General features: G+C 45.1%; 1 protein-coding gene across 5 annotated transcripts in view; it reads left to right on the top strand.

Moving 5' to 3' along the window:
- The window catches only part of LOC127381833 (mitogen-activated protein kinase kinase kinase 3-like), an 81,041-nt gene that overhangs the window by 23,456 nt on the left and 38,314 nt on the right, over positions 1 to 19,271 (top strand). For all 5 annotated transcript variants that reach the window (XM_051612672.1, XM_051612669.1, XM_051612670.1 and 2 more), the window contains one exon: positions 14,490 to 14,599. In XM_051612672.1, the coding sequence (XP_051468632.1) occupies positions 14,516 to 14,599 (84 nt within the window). In that variant the 5' untranslated portion in view covers positions 14,490 to 14,515. The remainder of the gene's footprint in view (positions 1 to 14,489; positions 14,600 to 19,271) is intronic.

Here is a 19,271-nt window from a genome sequence, read left to right as displayed (position 1 = left end):
GGACTCTCAGTTTTAGCATGTTGAGCGGTCAGATTGGTGACATTGTCTCACATGAGTAAGTGAGAAGTATGAGAACCCCAGCCCCCTTCAGCTTCTCATGCCACTGGCCATCAAACTTACTCCATTACTCTTGCAGAATCCTACCTTTCTTGCAGCAAAATGTCCATGCTCTGCTCCTGTGCCTCTAACCTGTCACACAGCTGGCCACAGCTGGAGAGTTTGCCTGGTGTCTTTCTCTCTCTGCTCCAGGGCTTTGCAAGAGACACATGCCCTCCTGACAGCAGCACGGCTGGGGCTGGGATTCAACCAACCTTCCGTGCATTTATGAGCTTGGCAAAGTATGAGAAGGCTCTTTGCAGAATGAACATTGACCACAAAACCCATTCCAAATTGGTTTACGAGCCATTCTGCCAGCCAGCAGCAATTCCAGCAATGGCAGGGGTTTCTGCTCCTCTCCTTTAATTTTCCTGAAATGAGAAAACTCAGCAGACTGAAGAACAAGACCAGGTTGTACTTCACATGGATGTCACTGCTCGATTAACACGTGGAACTAATTGAGCTTGGGTTGTCCTATTAACTTCACCAGAAGAGTGCAGTGACATAGGAGCCTAAATTCATCTCCTGAAATGGCTTCCTGACCTGGTGACCCAAGAAAAGAGAACAAATCTCAGAGAAGTCTTTGTTGCAGCTGAGCACTTTGCTTTTTACATTTGCAGCACTTGCACAAGTTCACCCAGAACTTTCCAGGGCAAGTTGAAATGGTGATTAAAAAAAAACTCCTAACAGAACAAGGAAACAACAAAAAGGAGGTGGAGAGGAATGCCAGTAAATCTAGGGAATGTCCTGGCAAATCTGCTACAAAAGTGATTCAGAAAATGTGAAAATGAAAAATGTGAAGCCACTGGCACACTTTAACTGTCCTCCCCCAGGCAGAAGGGAGAAAAGCACTGTTTACCATCCTGGCTTGACTTCTCTGAGTTTTGCTCTTTCTCTGTTAGCTAGAAGTGAGATTTTGTGGGGAGAGGACTAATTTAAAGCCAAGTTAAAAAAAAAAAAAAAAAAAAGAAAGAAGGGAAGAGAAAGTCCAGACCTGCTTCTTCAATATAAAGAATGACAAATTTCACATTAAAAATCCCTTGTGAAAAACCCTGAAATTATTTCTAGTCATTTTCAGCTGAAGGCAAATGCCACTCCTTTGGCAACACAGTATTTCATTTTTTTTTTTAAGAAGGAAAGTTCAGACTCTGCTCTCAGCACCAGTAGGGGAGTTGCTGGATCCAGGCCAGACATCTAGTCAGGCTGATGTCTTCTTTTACAGAGAGAGCAGTTGATGCAAACTGCTCAAGGTGCCTTCAAACTGTCATCTGAAAATGTTACATGGATGCACTGGGGAAAGCAGTGATTGTGGGAATGCTGTGGTAGAGAGATCACCCGTTCTGCAAGGCACTGTGACTGTTTTTTTTGGAAAGGCACTCTGAATTGGGAGGAGTCTTCTGCAGACTGGCAGTTCTGCTGATACTTGGGTGTGGGTGGAAGGTGCTGTGCATGTCCCCTTCCCCAAATGTCATTGCTTTGGAGCATTTCTATAGCTCATCAGTACCATAGAGTCAGTGCCTGTGTGAGGACCAGGTAGGTCTGCCAGGAAGGATCATGGTGTGAACCTGACTCTGGTCTCTGGCTTGACTCTTGGGGTGAGGTGGATGAAGTGATGTGTATGTTGATTGGTGTTACCAGGTGGTATCTGTGAATTAAAGCATCGTTGCAACAACTTTGCTGACCCAAAGAAAAATTAGCTAAATGTTGAGGTTTTACTAGCTGCTTCACATCCCCCTTCCTTTTAAATAAGTGTTTCCTCTGTGCATTGAAATGATGAAAGATTTTTGAGGGAAGAACAAGGAATTTGCAGTCACGTCGTTGATTCCTGTCTGGTAGGCACAGAGGAAGTGTGTTGGATGAGGTGATCTCTGAAAGTCCACTCCAGGTCTCAGAGTTCAGCACAGGCCTCTTTACCCCTTGGCATGTTCTAGGGAACCTGCATGACCTTGTATGGAGACCACAAGATGGGAAGTGGGACTTCTAGTGTCTCCGTGGGCTGCACCTTGGACACAGCGGTTTGGTTGTGTCATGCAGTGCAGTGGTGCTTGGACTAGCCCTCTGCAGCCATGGCATCCCAGCACTGCAGGCTGATTGCTGTTGCAGGTCCAGGAGTGTATCTCTACATGTGTCAGCTTGGGGCCAGCCTAAGCAGAGGTCCTTGGGTGGTTTGTAGGTAGAAATGGCTTTGGAAGGTCTCGGTGATTCGTAGAAGGAAACAGTGGCCATGCTGTTGGTGTACAGTCAGTGCTTCAGAAGCTGACCACACGTTTCCTGAATGGGTCAGGTCTTGGGATTGGAGGCACAGTGGAATAAGATGACTGAGCATGCATCTGAGAGAGACATCTTCAGGAAAGCTAATCCCCAATGCACCTTGCTGGACACTGATCATCCAAAACAGTGCCAGAGCTTGGAGTGGTCACCTGCTGTCAGTTCAGTACTGTAATTCCTGCTGGTTGGAAGAACAATGAACTAATTTTTAACATGGTTGTCAGGTTGTCATTTCCTCCAAGAGTCCAAGTGACATATGCTACTTACATTGGTTTTCCCAGCGTTGATAATAAGAGACAAATTGGAGTCGAGAACATGTGTGCCCTAAAGCAGGATGTCCCACCTCTCACTCCTGGCACAGAGCAATTCCTCCAGCTTGCAGTTCATTTCCATCTGTCACCTCTCCATGAGGGTTCCAAGACCTCTTTATAATTTGATCTAAATGTAGTTGTGGACCAGTGAGTGCATAGGACACTTCTAAAGATGTCCACATCTCCAGTACAACATAGTGAAAGGACCACGGTCAGTGGTGCTTAAAAATTGCTGGGTTAAAAATTGCAATGTTTAAACACGATCTCACAGTGAAAGTATTATTTTTAAAAGCCTGCAGAAGTTGGTAAAAAAGGCACCACTGTGTTTATTGCCTAACTCTTTAAAAATGATTTGAGTACTTCATTCTGGTTATGAAATGCTGTGTATGTGCATGTGTGCCCCTGGTGATAAAAACTGCAGGAGTGCTTATCTGTGCTGTTCAGCATACCTGCATATAACTCAAAGGTTTAGGTTTTTAGGACTTTCCTGGAGGAAGTATGACTTTTGCTTCAGCAGAAGGGTGATCTGAGGTGTGGGAGATGGCAGAATGATGCTTATCTACAGTACTGCCTTGAGAGGGTGGGTGTGTTTGGAGAAGGTGGCTGCAGCTTCTGAAGGAGGAGGGGGCCTGTTTGCACAGCCATGGTCTCGCTGTTTCACCCAATTCTGCTTGTTTTTGGAAACTGTTGAGAAAGAGAGAACTGCCCCAGTTGGTGGGGGGAGAACAGCCCTGCTCTCCCTATCCCCAGGCGTCGATGTCTCGGCTCTCCCATGTCTTGCTTTCCTCATTCCCCCATGCCTTTGCTCTTGACTTGCTCTTGATGTGCTCAGAGCTATTAAAAAAACCCAAACAGGTTGAATTGCAGCAGTTCATCTTATTCTAAGGCACATCAATCTTTCAAGCTCTGCTTTTTATTTTTAAGAGGTGTCCATGTCTCCTTCTGCCTTAAGCAGTGTCATGGCCGTGGCACCCAGGGCTCCCATTTTGGGTCATGCCAGGCACTTTGGGCTCCCGGGGAATGCAGGACTGGTCCTACATCCCTGTGTTTGGGATGTTGCAACCATTGCTGCAGGAACTGATTAGGAGTTCACAGGCTGGGGGCTGTCTTTGAGCACTGGAAGTCTTTGAGCTGGACTGGGAGGGAGAAAGAGGTCTTTATGAGCCCACAAATAACCTTCAAAGGTATCAGAGGCAGTCAGGGGAAATAACTTGCCAGCTCTGTTTCTCACAGGGTAAACAGTTTTCTCCTTTCAAGTGTGCTCAAGAGAGGTATAGGTTGTGGAGAGGAGTAATATCTTTTATTAGACCAAACTGATAGAGGTGGAAAAAAACAGGCTGCCTTTTAGGCACATCAGCCCTTCTTCAGAAGGAGCAGATTTTAATCTTAGCAGGAAAACAGACTGGGAAAATTGCTCCAGGTTTAATTTAATTATGTTCATCCATTAAAGGAAAAGGTAGTTAGTGTCTGTGGAGCACAGGGCAGGGTTAGCAAGAAAGCTGTGAATGTTTGTTGTGAGATGAGAGAGAGAAATCAGTACCTGGTACCTTTGAAGTGGTGAGGAGTTTTGCAGGCAGATGCTGTGGGACAAAATGCATCCTGCCAGAAAACCAAACAGCCCATGTATTTATATTTTTTTAATGCTCAGTGGAGCTATGGGCATACAACATTTTCTTACATGTGGTTGGTTTTGCTTTTTTTTTCTTTTATAGCCCCTGCTTGCAGCTCTCCTAGAGATTTGCAAAAGCAAATGGGAATTGACAGGTTTGTCCAAGAGGCAGAGGTTTAGCACAGCTTATCTCGCAGCACTCTGTGCTTTTCTAAGAGAGCCCTCACTGCTGAGTTCCTGTCTCTTGTCTCCTGTCTTCCCCAGGGCTGCAACTGGGAGCCACCCAGTGCAGGAGAGAGTTCAAGGCTAGAAAGCTGTTGGCAGCTGGAATGGTCAAGGCTGGGTTAAGTTCCTCTTTGGTGTTCTGCAGGGTAGATGCTTGCTCTCTGGCTAACAGTCTGGCTTCTTTAGTCTTCACTGCGCCTTGTATCTCTTTATGAGCTTTGGTAGCAGGAGGCTGAGTGGCTTTCTTGCACCCTGCACACCTCAGATGGGTTTGCAAACACGGTCTGTGATATGGTCCCTGCTTCACAGCCAAGTTTAGAGGTGCTTAGAGGCAAAGCAGCTTAGCCAGGTACACCTGCATTAGCCAACAAAACGTGACCTTGCTTTGGCACCGCCTGGGTGGGTATGGCCAAATTCCTCCCCCCACATCCAGTGACCTTCTCACTCCCCTTACAGGGAGCAGCCCAGGGGGCAGAGGAGCTGGCTGGGGGCCCACCAAGCACCATGGACAAAGTGGGCAGCAGGTCAGCAGTTAGCTATGGGAGGTCACCCTTTATGTCAGTGAAAACTGGTTTTTATGATTGCACCCTCATGTCTCCTATTCCAGGATCCCAGTCCCTGGCTGGGTATGAGGGGCAGTACCTGTTTTCCCCAGCTCTGCCCTCTTCAGCAAATCTTCCTCATCCTCCACCTCCAAATGCCACCCAGTTTTTTTTAACCCAGATGTTTGGCCCCATTAGCTGAGGTGCCATGGCTGGATCCCCACAGGCTGTTACAGGGCCCAGCAGTGCTGTGCTGCTGCAGGAGGGGGGCTGTGAGAAGGAGGGAGGAGGCTGGGTTTTGTGCCCAAGCCTTTATCTGAAAGCTAGGGGATAAATCTTACAAGGGCAAAGGTTTTTGTCTGCCTCCAAACTGTCCAACTCGGATTCTCACCACAATGCAGCCTCTCAGCATCTCTCCTCATCCTGCAATGCCAGAGAGTTTAGATGCCTGAGCTGCTTTGCCCTAAGCAAGTCTGGTTGTTGGGATGTTGGACAAGCTGTATCCAAGGGGGGAAAAATGGCTTTTTAGCCAGACTCTACTGCCCTCCATGTGTGTGGGGATGTACAGAGGACATGTGGTGACAAGTGTGCACAGGGACAGGGCCATGTAGGAGGGTGGCACGTTGCAGAGCATCGGAAGGTGCTGCCAGCAGCTCTGATACCATGGAATTTTACTGCGTGTGGCACTGTCAGAGGGTTGGCTATTTTGGGAGCAGAAGGTTGCAGTGAGCCACACACGTAACCATGCTTTCCCTCCCTGCTGAGCTAAACCAAACACCTTTTGGATCCTTAGTCCTTTTCCATTGCAGAAGTCTGTGGTGAATCTCAGGAGCGTGGGTATGTCTGTACTTTGCCACAACCCTTCGTGCTTGTCAGGAGAAATTTCTTGTATGATTTGTGGCTTTGCCTCTGAAATGTTTACCTAAGTGGTAAAACTTACCACTCAATGCTCTTGAAAGGTTTTGGTTTTGGTGTTTGTACTGATCACTCGATATTTTAATGACATCACTCTCACCTTACCTCAGCTGAGGTGCAGTCCCAGTAGCATTACCTTAGCTTTTGGCTTTCCGTGGGGAAATTCAGAGGGCAGTTGAAGTTCTCTACCTCACACTCTGGATCTCAAATATCTTATGACATATTTGTTCGTTGGCCCGTTTATTATTTTTTTTCTGTTTTCTTAGTGCTCTTGTAGACATGTTAAGAGTCCAGTCACTTAATACTGCTTTGGAGGAGTTTGTTTGGGTACATTGTAGTGATCAGAATTAAGTCATACATGTGGCACACAGTTTTACTAATCTTAATTTTAAAAATAACTGGTTTTGCTTTTTAAAAACAACAGATTCTTGCCTTTCCCCTAAGCTCATTCCAGAGCACTATTTTCTCTCCTGTTTTGCAAGGGGATATAAAGGGAAGGGTTGTTTTTAATCTAACCAGGTTCTTTGATCTCTTCACTGTGCATTATTACCAATGGTTGTATGGGTCACCTGAGGGATAGCATGGGGTAGAGAGGTAAATGAGAGGCAGGAGCTCTCAAAATTAACTTTACCTGGAGAAATGGGTCTTTGAGATAGTACAACTATGCTCTGAACCCACATTTGTTATATTGGGCATTTGACATAATGGATATCTGGAGCTGTCAAAAGCATCTGATGGGTTTAGTTTTGTTTTTTCTTCACCAAGCAGTTACAGGTTGTGCTGTAAAAGCAAAATTCAAAATTCAAACCAATGTAATTTATGGAGAGCAAACGTTTATCATCTGTTTGTCAGATAAGGTGTTAATGATCATCTATACCTATTAGGTTGTGCACCTTATTATTATTATTATTATTAAGCATCATAATTTCTTGACAAGGAGAAACAAGCTTTCCAGAAGCCCCAGCACCTCACAGCATTAGTTTATCTAGGTGAGTTTGTGTGTCTCAAGCTTAAGACGTCAGCGACCAAACTCCTGCCAAGAAATCCTGCATATCAGAAGAGTCTTTCCTCACTTCCTCATGTCTAATTGCTCTGCTCGACCTGCTGAGCTGTGCCCTGCCCTCCAGTTGTACACAGGGGTGACCTTGGCATCCTTTGGGTGGGGTTGCAGGAGGGTGATCGACAGCAGGATCCAGCTGCAGGCCAGCCTTTGCTGACTTGCAAAGGGGACGTGCTCTAATGGTGTGTCTGCTGCAGTAGTCTGGGCTGGGGGAGGGTAATTGGGTGATTTTTCTCTTTATCAGGTTCTGAACACTCCTCCAGACAGGGGCAAAATGATTTGTGCACGTGGGGTTACTTTACACGGAGGTTTATCTTCATCTCTGTCACTAGGTTGGGTGTGTGCAACGATCTGTTTTGCCACAGGCCATTCACAGACAGCCCTTCTAGGGGGGATGAGTTGTGAAACAGTCTTTGCACCTGCCTGTGAGTGTGTCTGGGTCCCCTCTTCACTTTTCTAGGGGCTTTTGTTATGGTTCAAGTCAGGTACTTGAGCTTCTAGCTTGCTGGGCTCCTTCCCAGTACTAACTGGGACGGTCGCTGGGACAGTGACTCATTGATCCCTTCTGCTATTTGGAATTGTAGAATTATTTAGGTTAGAAAAGACCTATAAGATCATTGAGTCCATGCTGTCTTGGTACCTCTGCCCCTGGTATTTTTTGCGTGGCCTGAATCATGGTGGCAGGACGTGTCTATTGATGGTGTTTGCAGGTACTGAAGAAACGTAAAAGTCCCGGGTTTCTCTTCATCTCCAAGATGTTTTTCTCCTCTAGCTTTCGGATAAATGGCAGCATTTGTTCTCACAAACAAGATCTTTGACACTTGTTTTCTCATAAGTTAATGTTGTCTAGTTCCTTGGACCAGGAAAACAAACCCTGGACATTGACATTCTGATGAGTAGTCCAAGTCGCTGTTGGTCCAGTAGATGTGGAACTTCACTGTAATGCATGGGCCAAGTTTGCTGTTAACCTCATGTAAGGGGAAAGATTTCTGGAGTCTCTGGAAGATACAGAGATACCAAGATCTAGTGAGTGGAGTATGATGTGAGCTATACTCAAACTGGAATTTAGGGAGTATTTGTTACAGGGAGGTTATTGGAATAAGTGTGTGAGCTCTTCAAACTCACACTTTCTAGGTGGCTTTCTGAAAGGGACTGTCTTGTGTGATTGGAGGATAAGGTCATGATGTAGAGAATGGTAAAAGTATTTTTGTGGCCCTTGTGTGCAGCTAGGAAGGCTAGATCAAGTTAGGTCCTTTTTTAGTTTAAGCTGTGATAATATATTTAGCTCTGGCTGCTGACTGGCTGAAGACTTTTGTCTGTCTCAGATAGATTCCTGTCCATCAAATGAGATACAAAAACCAGCTCATCTTTCTTGCCATCTGACAGTTAAGCTGAAAGTTCATCAGGACAGAGATTGCCCTTTGCAGATACTGAGGGATGCTGAGGTAGTTGGCCTTGGCTTTCAATTGAGGGTCTCTTCGGTAAACGGTAAATGTCATATACCAGGTAGTCAAATAAATGTATGTTTTCCAAAATCAGAGAATATGAAAGGCTGATGTCCTTTGTAGGTCAAAGTTAAGATTGTCAGTATCATAGTCATGTAGTTTTCTGTTTCTTTTTGCTGTGTTTTATTACACTCCAGTATTTTTTTCACTCTGTGTTCAAAATCTTGCCTTCTGAAAGGGCTTTTACTGAAGGTGACAATGTTTTTGTGAAGCTTCCCATCCTCTCCTCATCCCCTCTTAGCCTTCACAGAACTCTTCCCTCTGCCCAGGGATATCCCCAGCAGTTGCATCACCTTCCAGAGAGGTGGATGCTGGTGATGGAGGCTGCTGCTGGAATGTCCACAGGCACAGGACTGAACTAGGCTGTCAACATCACCGTTGCAAAATGCACAGTGGGATCTTCGGTGACCACAAGTGGTCAGGTCTGTGGTTTTTACGTTGGATCCAAGTGGAAGTGTATGTGGCAACGTGCAGCCCCGTAGCTACATGTTCCAGCCTTGCTCAGTAGTGACTCAGAGGACAATATTCCTCCCTTCTGCAACGCCCAGGATTTTTCTCCGACTTTTCCCAGCTCTGCTCGGTGTGTGAGAGAGACCAGAATCAGAACTTGCCATGTTTTACAAGACACTGTTCTACTTCTGCAGGCTTTCTGTGGGCTTTATCCAGTTGGTGCTTTTCTTTTTATTTATTTTAATTTTTGATTTTGCAGTGTTGATGGAAGCAGCTTCATGGAACTACCAGAAGCTGCCTCTTAGCAATGACCTATTAGTGAAGCCAACAATAACAGCACTGTCTAGACCATCTGAACGCAGCTAAATTATTCCTTTGTCCCTTCTCCATTTGCTTTCTCTCTCAACTGTTGAATTGTTTTGGGTGGTCTGTGGTGAACCTTCGGGCTTGCTATTTCTCCCTTGCTTTTTATTTCCCCCCCCCCCCCTTCTCATTCAGAGGGAGCTGCTGCACTCAGACTGAAACTCCAGGTTCCTCTCTCCCGCACACACGCTGGGACCGAAGCCCCGGAGCAGGGCCGGAAATGTGTATCTGAGGGGCAGAAGAGATGTGTCATCTTGTGGCTTTCTGATTTCACTTTGTAGTTGCTTTTACTAAGTGCTGAATGCCCCAGATTCACACTGGTAGTGCCTGGGACCTGTGGGTCTTAACACCTTACAGAAATGAAAACTGGGAGAGGATGATGCTCTGTTTTCCACAAGATCCTGATAGGATGGACCAGTGGACCTGTGTCCACTGTAGCTCCACTGGTCATTGCTTTCTGGGAGGGCTCTTGGCTTACTGCTTCTGTCTGTTCATCTCCTCTGTGTGACTACAGGTATTTCCCCTAATCCCCAAACCTGTGGGAAATGAATGTCTTTGAGACCTCTGTGATATTTGGTTGGAGGTGGTCTTTGGTTGGATGGCCTAGCAGTGTGAACAAATGAGCTTTGTCACGGGAAGCTGGTTTAAAAAGCACAAAAGTGGGGTGTTGGTGGGAAGTAGGGAAGAAAGAAATGAGTTTCCTAGTAAGGGGAATAGCTGAAACTAAAGAAAGAGCTGAGGAGGGAAGAAGAGACACTGGGGATTAAGGGACAGTGCTAAACACAATTGATTTTTTTACATTTAATTTTTGCTGTCTTTGTAATCAGCTTTTCTCTGTTCTGGTCTACCACTGTAGAAATATTCCTGTTTACATGGTGAGCTGGGAAGAGAGCAGGCTTCATTGTACAAATAATTCATCCTGTCAACCTACAGTACCTTAAGTGAATTTATACAAAGCGGTGCCAGAGTGAAGCTGGGCCAGAAGGTTGTTCAGGAGCAAAAACCTGCTCATGTTACTCAAAGTCAGTGGTTTCCATGAGTCTCTGAGTCCATCTGAGTTCTGTGGATCCTGGTGTTGTGCAACTTGCAGCTGTTTTGCTCTGGAGCTGCAGCAAAGCCAGGGAGGATGATTGCTGTGTAGTCCCAAGGCTGAAGCATACTGGGGTCCTGCCAGTGCTAGATCAGGAGAAGCTGATCTTGCACTGTCCCTAGGGCATGGGATTCCTGTGGATTCCCTGGCATTTTTCCCTGGGGAGAGCCATTCATCTTGGACCCTTTGCTGGCTCCAAGCAAGCCAAACAGAGCGAGCAGCCTGTGACGCCCCTGTCGCTGGAGAGGCTCGGGAGTGGCATTTGGATTTAATTATCCAGTAAACTCCAGTGCTTGTTTGAATTTTGACTGAACTGGCTGAGCTGGCTGCTTATTTCCATGGAACAAAGTTCTCCACCCTTCTTGGGAGTCAGCTCGGAGACCCCAAGAGCAGTAATTAGATGGGCAAGAGGCTTAGTCTGGAAAGCATCAGTTCCTGTGCAAAGCTGTCATGGAGATGACTGGGAAGTGTCAGTTTTGCAAGCGATGATGCAAATTGTGCTCCTGCTCTGAATTTGCTTCAGAGCATGGTGTGGGGTTTTTTCTGCTTTGTTTTGAGCACTTCAGGCTTCAGTCATAGTCCCCCTAAAATTGCAGTCCTCCTGGACTAAAAACTCTGTTAGAAGTAGTCAAAAAGCTACTTAGGAATATAAAAATACATCACTTCAAAGAAATAACCTATTTCTTCTGCTGCTTAAGTAATATTCTTTCACAATCCAGCAGCAGAAAACAACCTTTCCTGCTCATATAGGAAGAAGTTTTCTTATCTTATCTTGCAGCAGTGATGGCATGGATGTGTATTTTGGTTTTTTGACAACTAGCCATGGTTTAGAATAAAAAAATTCTCAAAGTCTCTTCAGAAAGCTCTTTGTTATTGGCTTTCTAGTAGATGGAGGAACAAAGCTGGTGAATTGACAGCCTGAATACTAGGAATATCTTCTCTTTCTTGTTTGTTTTTGGTTTTTTGTTTGTTTGTTTGTTTGTTTTGTTTTGTTTTCTTCTAGTACCTGATTCAGAACAGCTAGGGCCCAATTTCACACCACTGATTCTAGGCTGGTTCAGTTCCTGGTTGGGTATTTCTGAAAATGGGCTAAATTTAAGCAGTAACTGAGAGTGAGTGGATGCTTCTTGCTTTGCTGTTTTGGGAAAGATGCAAAAGGAGGCTTGTGGCAGAGATGTGTAGCTGGACTTCCTAAGGAAATGCTGCTTCCACAATCATGCAGGTGAGGTTGCAGCAGCAGGAAGTTTTAAGCTGTATTTGATGGACTCAGAGAACTGCATTGCAGAAAGTTTTGACAAAACTGATGGGTAGGTAGAGAAGGAGGAGTCTATTATTGCTTTGAGGGCAATGTAATATAAACCTACTCTTTCCTGGAAACCCTTGGTGTTTAATGAGAAGACAGAATTCTGTGCAAAATTGGCCTTCCTTGTTTTGTCAACCGGTAAACAGCTTGTCCCTAGTTTGAATACCCTGCCTTGGTGACCAGCATAAGCCCCATGTGGTAGGATAAGCAGTGAGGAGGTCCAGGTTTTCTGCACACTCTGCAGAGGTGATACCCAGTCACAGTCTCTATTTTGCAGGGTTGGTCACTTCCAGCTTCCTTCTAGTGAAACTGCATTCCTTGTGCCTGCTGTCCCTTCGAGGGACTGAGTAACCTACCCTGTAGCAATGACACTGGAGCAGTGACCCTGACTACTCATCTCTAGCAGTAGTAGTGGTAGGATCCACTTCAGCTCAATGGTCTCTCTCTTTTCTGATGTCCTCACTGGTGCCATGTGCTTGTCAGTCATCCCAGCAAAGCTGTGGCTCATGGTCTTGCTCTGGGCTACCCATGGGATGTGGTGGGAGCTCTCTGGGATGTGGCCAGCTCTTGGGGGCTGCCAGGTCTTTCTCTTGGGAGGAAGGAAGGCAGCAGCTGACAGTCACTCCAGAAAACTCTGAAGTTACTTTGTCCCTGCTTGTTGGTTTAGTATTATTTTTTATTATTATTGACCTCCAGAAAACCCTGCTGCCCCTCCCTGGGACAGGCAGTGCTGACTCTTATTAGTGCTGGAATACCCACTGGTGGGTTAACCAGACATGCATCTCCTTGAAGATGCTACCAGGCATGTCCAGGGTGGTCTGGGGGTGGGAGAGCAGGTGGTTTTGCTCACAAAAGCCCAGCTCTGCCACTGCCTGTTGAAGCCACGTTTCCCCATGGTGTTATGCACTGTATTTTGTGTGAGCAAGTTCAGGAAACCTTTGCTGTCACTCCTATTGGAAAAAAAAGAAGGGGGTGAGGGGTATTTTAGAGATTACAGCTTTGGTGGAAAATTCCTGGAGGGCAGTGTGTGAAGTTTTTGGGTTTGTGTGGGTTTGTTTTCTTTTTATAACCTGTCCCTTTCCCTTCCCCCTTAAAAATCACTTTTTGTGTGTTCTTTTTATTTTCCTACTACAGAATCCATTTGGAAAACTGTGCTTGTCCCCAGAGGTCCCTTTTAAGAGCATCAAAAAGCAAACATAAAAACAAAATTAAAAAAATCAAACTATGGGAAAATTCTAGCCCTTCCCCCCCCAAACTAGAAATTAAACTTTTCATTTTCTTGAGTGTTTTCTTGGAGCATTCCAGGTTTTGCTCCCTGCCATCCCTCTGGAAAAAACCTAAACCTCTGTTTTTACTGGGTAAGGAAACGTGAAAGAGGGGAGAGGAATTGCAATTTATTATACTTGATGTGGATGTTATTAATGATATATTTATTCTTAATATATAAGTCTTTGTCATTTATATATTTTTATCTAGATATACACACAGCCTACAGGAAAATGTAGGCATTTTCCTCATAGCTGATTTGGCAACAGAGCTCATTTCTGAACTCTAAAATAAAAGTGACATGAGATTTTACCCATTTCCCCCAATTTTTTTCCCTTATTTCTTTGATGAGATAGACTTCCCACACATGCTGTGCACCCAAAGCTTTATCACACCTTTTATTTTTTTTTTTCACAACTTCAGTCCTAACACAGCCCAGCAGGAGAAGCTGGAAAAAGGAGGTGATGATGTATCTGAGCATGAAGATCCAGGACATATCCCTCCCTGGGGAAAGAACCTCGATGTTTGGGTCCAGTCCCCTCTGGTTTAATATCTATATTTTTTTTTTTGTCATCCTGCACATCTCTGCAGACTTGGAGTTAAACCTGCAGGCTGGCTTGGAGCAGGGGCGGCTCTGTCCCAGTTTTACACAACATGCTGTAGCTATATTTGTATTTTTACAGTAATAACCTGCCTGTCATGATTGTGTCGTGAACATGGCAGCAGGCAACAGGTTTTCACACCCTCCAAGCAAGTATGTGGTGCCATCTTGTTAGGGCTTTTAGTGCCCATGGTTGGTATTTCACAACAGAACAGTTAAGAGCTGCTTCAAAAGACCATATGATGTAAAAGTGTTGAAAAGGAGGAGATTGGTTTCAGATCAGATGCATCCCTCAAAGGTGTTTACTTACTGCAGAAATCAGAAATGGGCTCTCAGTGCATGTCTTCCAGGATAGTCAAGTCTGTTGCCTCTTCTAATGGTTTTCTTGCCATTGGTTTCTCACTGGCTCTAGTTTTGAGTTTTGAAAATCAATTGTAGCTCATGAGCATCTTTAAGGAAGAGGGGGGAAAAGAGGAGATGAAGAACTGCAGGACCTTTGTGGGCCTTTGAAGCTTCTGTCCCACAGAGCATCATTTTACACCTCACAAACTGGATCCAGCCCTCTGCAAAGGGCCCCGTGGGCAGCAGACATGGGCTTACAGGCTGGAGGAGCTGGAGAAGCAGTGGCCACTCGCACACAACCACTGGCTTTTCTGAGGATCTCTCTCACCTATGATGAGGAAACCTGTATTTTCAAGACACATTGGGGTTGGAGGGACTGTGGCATAGTCTCTGAATGCCTCCCTCAACAGGAAGGCTGGACATTGTGTCTTTTGACCCGTTTGGGTTGAAAGACTCTATTTTGCGACGCTGTATTTTTCCTTTGCACTCCCTGGGGTGAGGTTGCCCTGCCACACTTCAATTGTCTCTCCATTTTTTTTGCAGATGAAGAAGAAGCTCTGAACTCTATTATGAAGGATTTGGCAGCATTGGGCAAATGTGGGGGGCTGCTGGACAACAACAGGAATAAAAACAGTGTCCATTCCAGCAAACAGGTAAGGCACTGCTTAAGTCCACTCCAAACTCCAGTAGACCAAAGAGTTGGACATGGTGCTCATCATGCTGTGAGAACAGAGTTTAAAGTTAGAGCTGAAGTTTAATAAGTGCTGTAGGAGCTCAGCACGTGAGGAATAAAGTAATTTTACAGAAGCATAAGTTTTAGGACCTCTTTTTGAAGAGCTGAGAAGAAGCTGCAGGCTTCCCTGAGTCACGGAGAAGCAGTAGAGTGATACCCCAAATCATTCATAAATATAGCCATACAGCCTGAAACTGGTCTTAAATCTCAAATCCCACCCCAAGGCACTTCTTCCCCTTGCTTAGCTTGAAAGTAACAGAACTTGTTACAGGCTATGCAGCTGTAAGATTTGGATTAGTCAAATGTTTTCGATTGATGGTGCTGATGAAATACAATATTTATCATGTGCACATTTTACTTCAGATATTTGAAAGACAGGCTGCCAACTCTGAGCTGTAGACACCCAGGCTCTTTTGGGAGGAGTAATGTCATTCTTATATAAAGTGTTTAAATATTAATTGCTGGTGTTTATCTTTATGCTCCTAAAACCAAACCTTTTGGCCCTGTTGCGCATTTGCAGTTGATTTGGTGAGCAAAATCACTCTCCCTTGAGCCGTGTCAGAAGTTATTTGCTGACATGAATGTAATAGCTGAAGTGGCTTTAATAGCCTGTTTGCATATGGAAAAAATATTACAGGAACACAGAAGTTGTGAAGAAAATTCAGCTGTCCAAACGACAAGAAAAAACAAAGGGGAAAAATATTTAAGAGAACCAGGAAGCTGCTTGGAGAAGCAAATCCACTTAGAATTCCATTTCTGCTGCTATAGCTTAGCTTGCAATCAACTGAATGCCTAGCAAGGAAGAAAACAAATTGTCATTTATGGTCGTCATGCATACTTTAATGGCACTTGTGCTGCTAACAAAGAACACTGGATGCAGAGAGGAAAAATCCTTTCCTGAATCCCTCTAGACTTCCTAGACACAGGCAGACGAAAGCACGTGCGCACGTAGCGTGTCTGTTTTAAAGGGTGTCCTGGTGGTAGCAGCTGTCCAGATTGAATCACTTGGTTTGTGTTCAGCTCATGCTGAAGTGAGTCCAAGATGTTTACAAGACTGACCAGAGAAATTCAGAGCTGGCTCTTTGCAGCTGCAAGTACAGCAGACGATCCAGAGCAGCTTTGGATGGCTCCGAGGGCAGCGTTTTCTGCGAGTTGATGGGTGGGGACCATTCCAAGCCATCTCGGGATGCTCTCAGGACAGCACAGCTTTTCAGGCCTCTCTTAAATAACATATTTGTTTTCTCACAACGGGAGAAAATCCCTGCTGTCATTTTTGAAAACTGTTGCTGTAAGTGCTGCAGATATTTAGTCAAAAATAAGAAAAATTATAGTTTTCATTGGCTGAGTTCTTATCTACAGATGTTTCGTAAGTGTCTTCATTTATAAATGACCAATAGAGTTATGTTGTGCTCTACTGTTAGCTTTAGAGTTATTGGCTGCCACCTGCATTTAATTTTATTTTATTAGGTATCAAACTGTTCTTCTCAGTTACAACATTGATGCTTGGAAGAACGTGGTCTTCTGTATGATTTTTCCTTCTATCCATAAGCGGACCAACCGTAGCTACGTGCTCATAGTTACTCAGAGCTCTCTAATGGAGGAGGCACAAATAGTCAGTATCCTGCTCTCCGTGTGCATCCAGGGCTGAGGAATCAGACCAACAGGCCCCACGAGATGAAGGGCGTTGGAGGATGTTGAATTGTTGCTTCACTAAGTTGGACTGGCTGGAACAAGTCTGGCTCATGGGACGACGGGAGTCTAGTCTGCGAGGTGGGGAGTGGCCAAAGTAGATGGAATTAGTGGGGACTCGGTTCATATTTGCAGCTCAGAAGCTTTTAATCAACTTGTTTGGGTCAGTTTTAAGGTTTTTTTCCTTGTTTTTTAGCACGGAAATCGATGGGGGAAAAGACTGCTTTGGAAATGCTGTTGTTGTGTCTGTGATTTGTTGTTCCTTTGGTACTTGGTGTTCCTTTTTTTCTTTTCTTTTTTTTTCTTTCTTTTTTTTTTCTTTTTCCCTGTGATCAGGTTGGCTGGTTGGGCTGAAAAGTACACTGCACAATCTCCCTCCTTGAACAGGGATTGTGAGGCATGGGGCATTTACATGCTAAATTTTCCTCTTGGGTTTCTCATTGTAGGTGCCTCATAAGAGGCCCCGCAGCAACATGCTCACATGAAAATACTTGAGTCTGGATGTTCAATTGTTAGATTAAAAAAAAATTATAATCTTTGTTTTTTTTCTTTCTGTGGAAAAAAATGCTTTTCTGAGGCATGGGAATCCTCTAGTCAGTGTTCCAGATTTCCACTGAAAAACACTTTAAACAAGAATGTCACTTTGTGGCTTGGAGCATTTTTTTTTAGTCCACAAAGAAGCACAACAAAAGTGCTATCTTTTCTCTGTCTCCTGGAGGGGTTCCTTAGTGCTCTCTTGACAGAAGTTGAAATATGGAGCTTGCCAGATAGTATTCCTGGTAGGTCTGGGCCACACAAGAAAGCAGTCAGTGGTGGTGCATGCTACACAGTCTTTCTTCCCAAAAATATCCACAGTTTTGTTTCAGATCATGTTATGAAATGAACTTATCCTTTGGCAAACTGTGTAAAAAAAAAAAAAATTAAAAAAAAAATCTTCCTTTTCTTATTTCTGTTTCCTTACAAATGAGTTTAGGACTAAAGCTGAGTTTCTGGATGTCCAGTGGCTCGTGGTAGAACAAGGTAGAAACGAGATCAGTGCAGATGATTTTCCTCCCCTTGATTGCTCAGGCAGCAGGTGTGGTGGCTTCTGAGTCCTGGTCAGGTGTGTCAGCCACTGCCTTAGGCTGCCTTTCTGCCTTGTGAGAAATGGGATAGAGATGGACACCCTTTTCCTTCTGCATTTGTGTCACAATCTTGAAAAGGGAGCTGTTCTTTGGGAACAGAGGGATAAGCCTGGCCTTATTGCTAGCGCACCCTCCGCACTGTTCCTCCGTTATGCCATTTATCACTCTGTTATTCCTTATACGTCTGCTGGCATGGCTGGGAGGAGTTCTTTCAGTCAGTCTCCTGGACTGAACTGACAAAGGAGTTCGTTTATAGCAGTGGTTCTGAAGAGGGGAAAGAGGAAACTGCAGAATAAAGATCTGCATTGTGATCACTAAGGAAAGAGATGAGTGGTATAAGAAGGGAAACCACAAAGAGTTAGAAATCCCAAACAAAAGCGTGGAGGAGAGTGGAGCAATTATATTCATATTTATTTTGCATCTGTCTATTTATGTGCACATCCATTTATTTATAAGGATAGTGCTTGGCAATTTGCAGCATGAAGTTGGTTGTCAGTGCTGCTCTTTGCCTGATGACAAGGCCTTGGTGTGGGCCTCCATCACAGGTGATGACAGGTAGCTATTCCTCTGCCACTTAAGGTTGATTGCAAGTTCTCCTGTGGCAATGAAGTCCAATACTTGTGAGGAACATTTTCCCAAGCACAACCAAGGTCAGACTGACCTGAAAGTCATTCTTTTAGTATATTACCTCTGGACTCTCTTTTTTTTTGACAAGTTGGGTGCAGGACAAGCTTTGTTAATAACTAGAATAAAGTACAGTTAATGGTCTAGGGCTCTCTGTAGGTCTTCAAGCAGCTTAAAAGGAGTTTGGCTTTATCAACTCTGTTTTACCATGTAAGAAATATAATAGAGGTCTGTAAATATCACTTGAAGATGAGAGTCTTTGTGAGGAGACCTGCAAGGATTGCCCCACCTCGGGGGGAGGGCAGAAGCAGAGCACCAGGAAGGCAGTAGCACTGGTTGGGAACGGTTTGGCTGAAGGTGGCAAAGGGAGTGGAATCCCAAGGATTTGGGGAAGATGCTTTCCCTTTTCTTTGTGTGGAGCTGACTTGGGTGCTAAGAGGGTAATGCCAGGGAGAAACCCAGCTGGAAAAAAGCTGTTCCCTGCCAGGTGGGTGGTTTTTTGATTTCTGCTGCTGTGTAAACCAAAGCTCTGTGTAACAGGGAGCAGTGAACCCTCTAGGCATCCTCTTTCCCCTAACCTCTGAGCTGCTCACGCGCCGGGCTTGCTTTTTCAGAGGGGGATAAAAAAATAATCTGTAAAGATCCAGGAGGACCAGAATATCTGTAAGATTCTTCCACCCACCCCTCTCCAAAAGGAGAAGGGGGCAATCCCAGACAAACCCCTTTCTGTCTTGATTGCTGAATAACCCCAGGCGCGTGGGGGTTCTGTGCAGATAATTCCTAATGACGCAGATTAGTCATCTCCTCCTGCGGTTTCGGGACGCGGTCCAGCTGTCTGGCTTGTAACGAACACCCCTTTGCTAAAAGCAGGGGAGAGCACAGGGCTAATGCAAACAACCTGCACGTCGGGGAGGTGCAGAAGTCCCCTCCGCCTGGCCCTGCGGTGCTGGTTCCTCTTGCCTGAAGCCAGAAGTGGAGGAGCAATCCCACCGCTTTGGCGGCTTTGCCCAAAGGAGGGACTGGAGCGCCAGCCCTGGAACGCGGCGCCGCTCGGCGGGGTTTCCTCGTTGGATCCTCCTCCCACGAGGAGAAGATGAGGGGAGTGAAAAGGGAAACTGAGGCAAAGCAAGTGCCCATGGTCTTGTGGGTGGGTCA

This window comes from Apus apus, chromosome 2 (genome assembly GCF_020740795.1).
Source record: "Apus apus isolate bApuApu2 chromosome 2, bApuApu2.pri.cur, whole genome shotgun sequence".
NCBI classification, from domain to species: domain Eukaryota; kingdom Metazoa; phylum Chordata; class Aves; order Apodiformes; family Apodidae; genus Apus; species Apus apus.
Note: the sequence above shows the minus strand (reverse complement) of the source record. Positions and strands in the feature narration are given on the sequence as shown.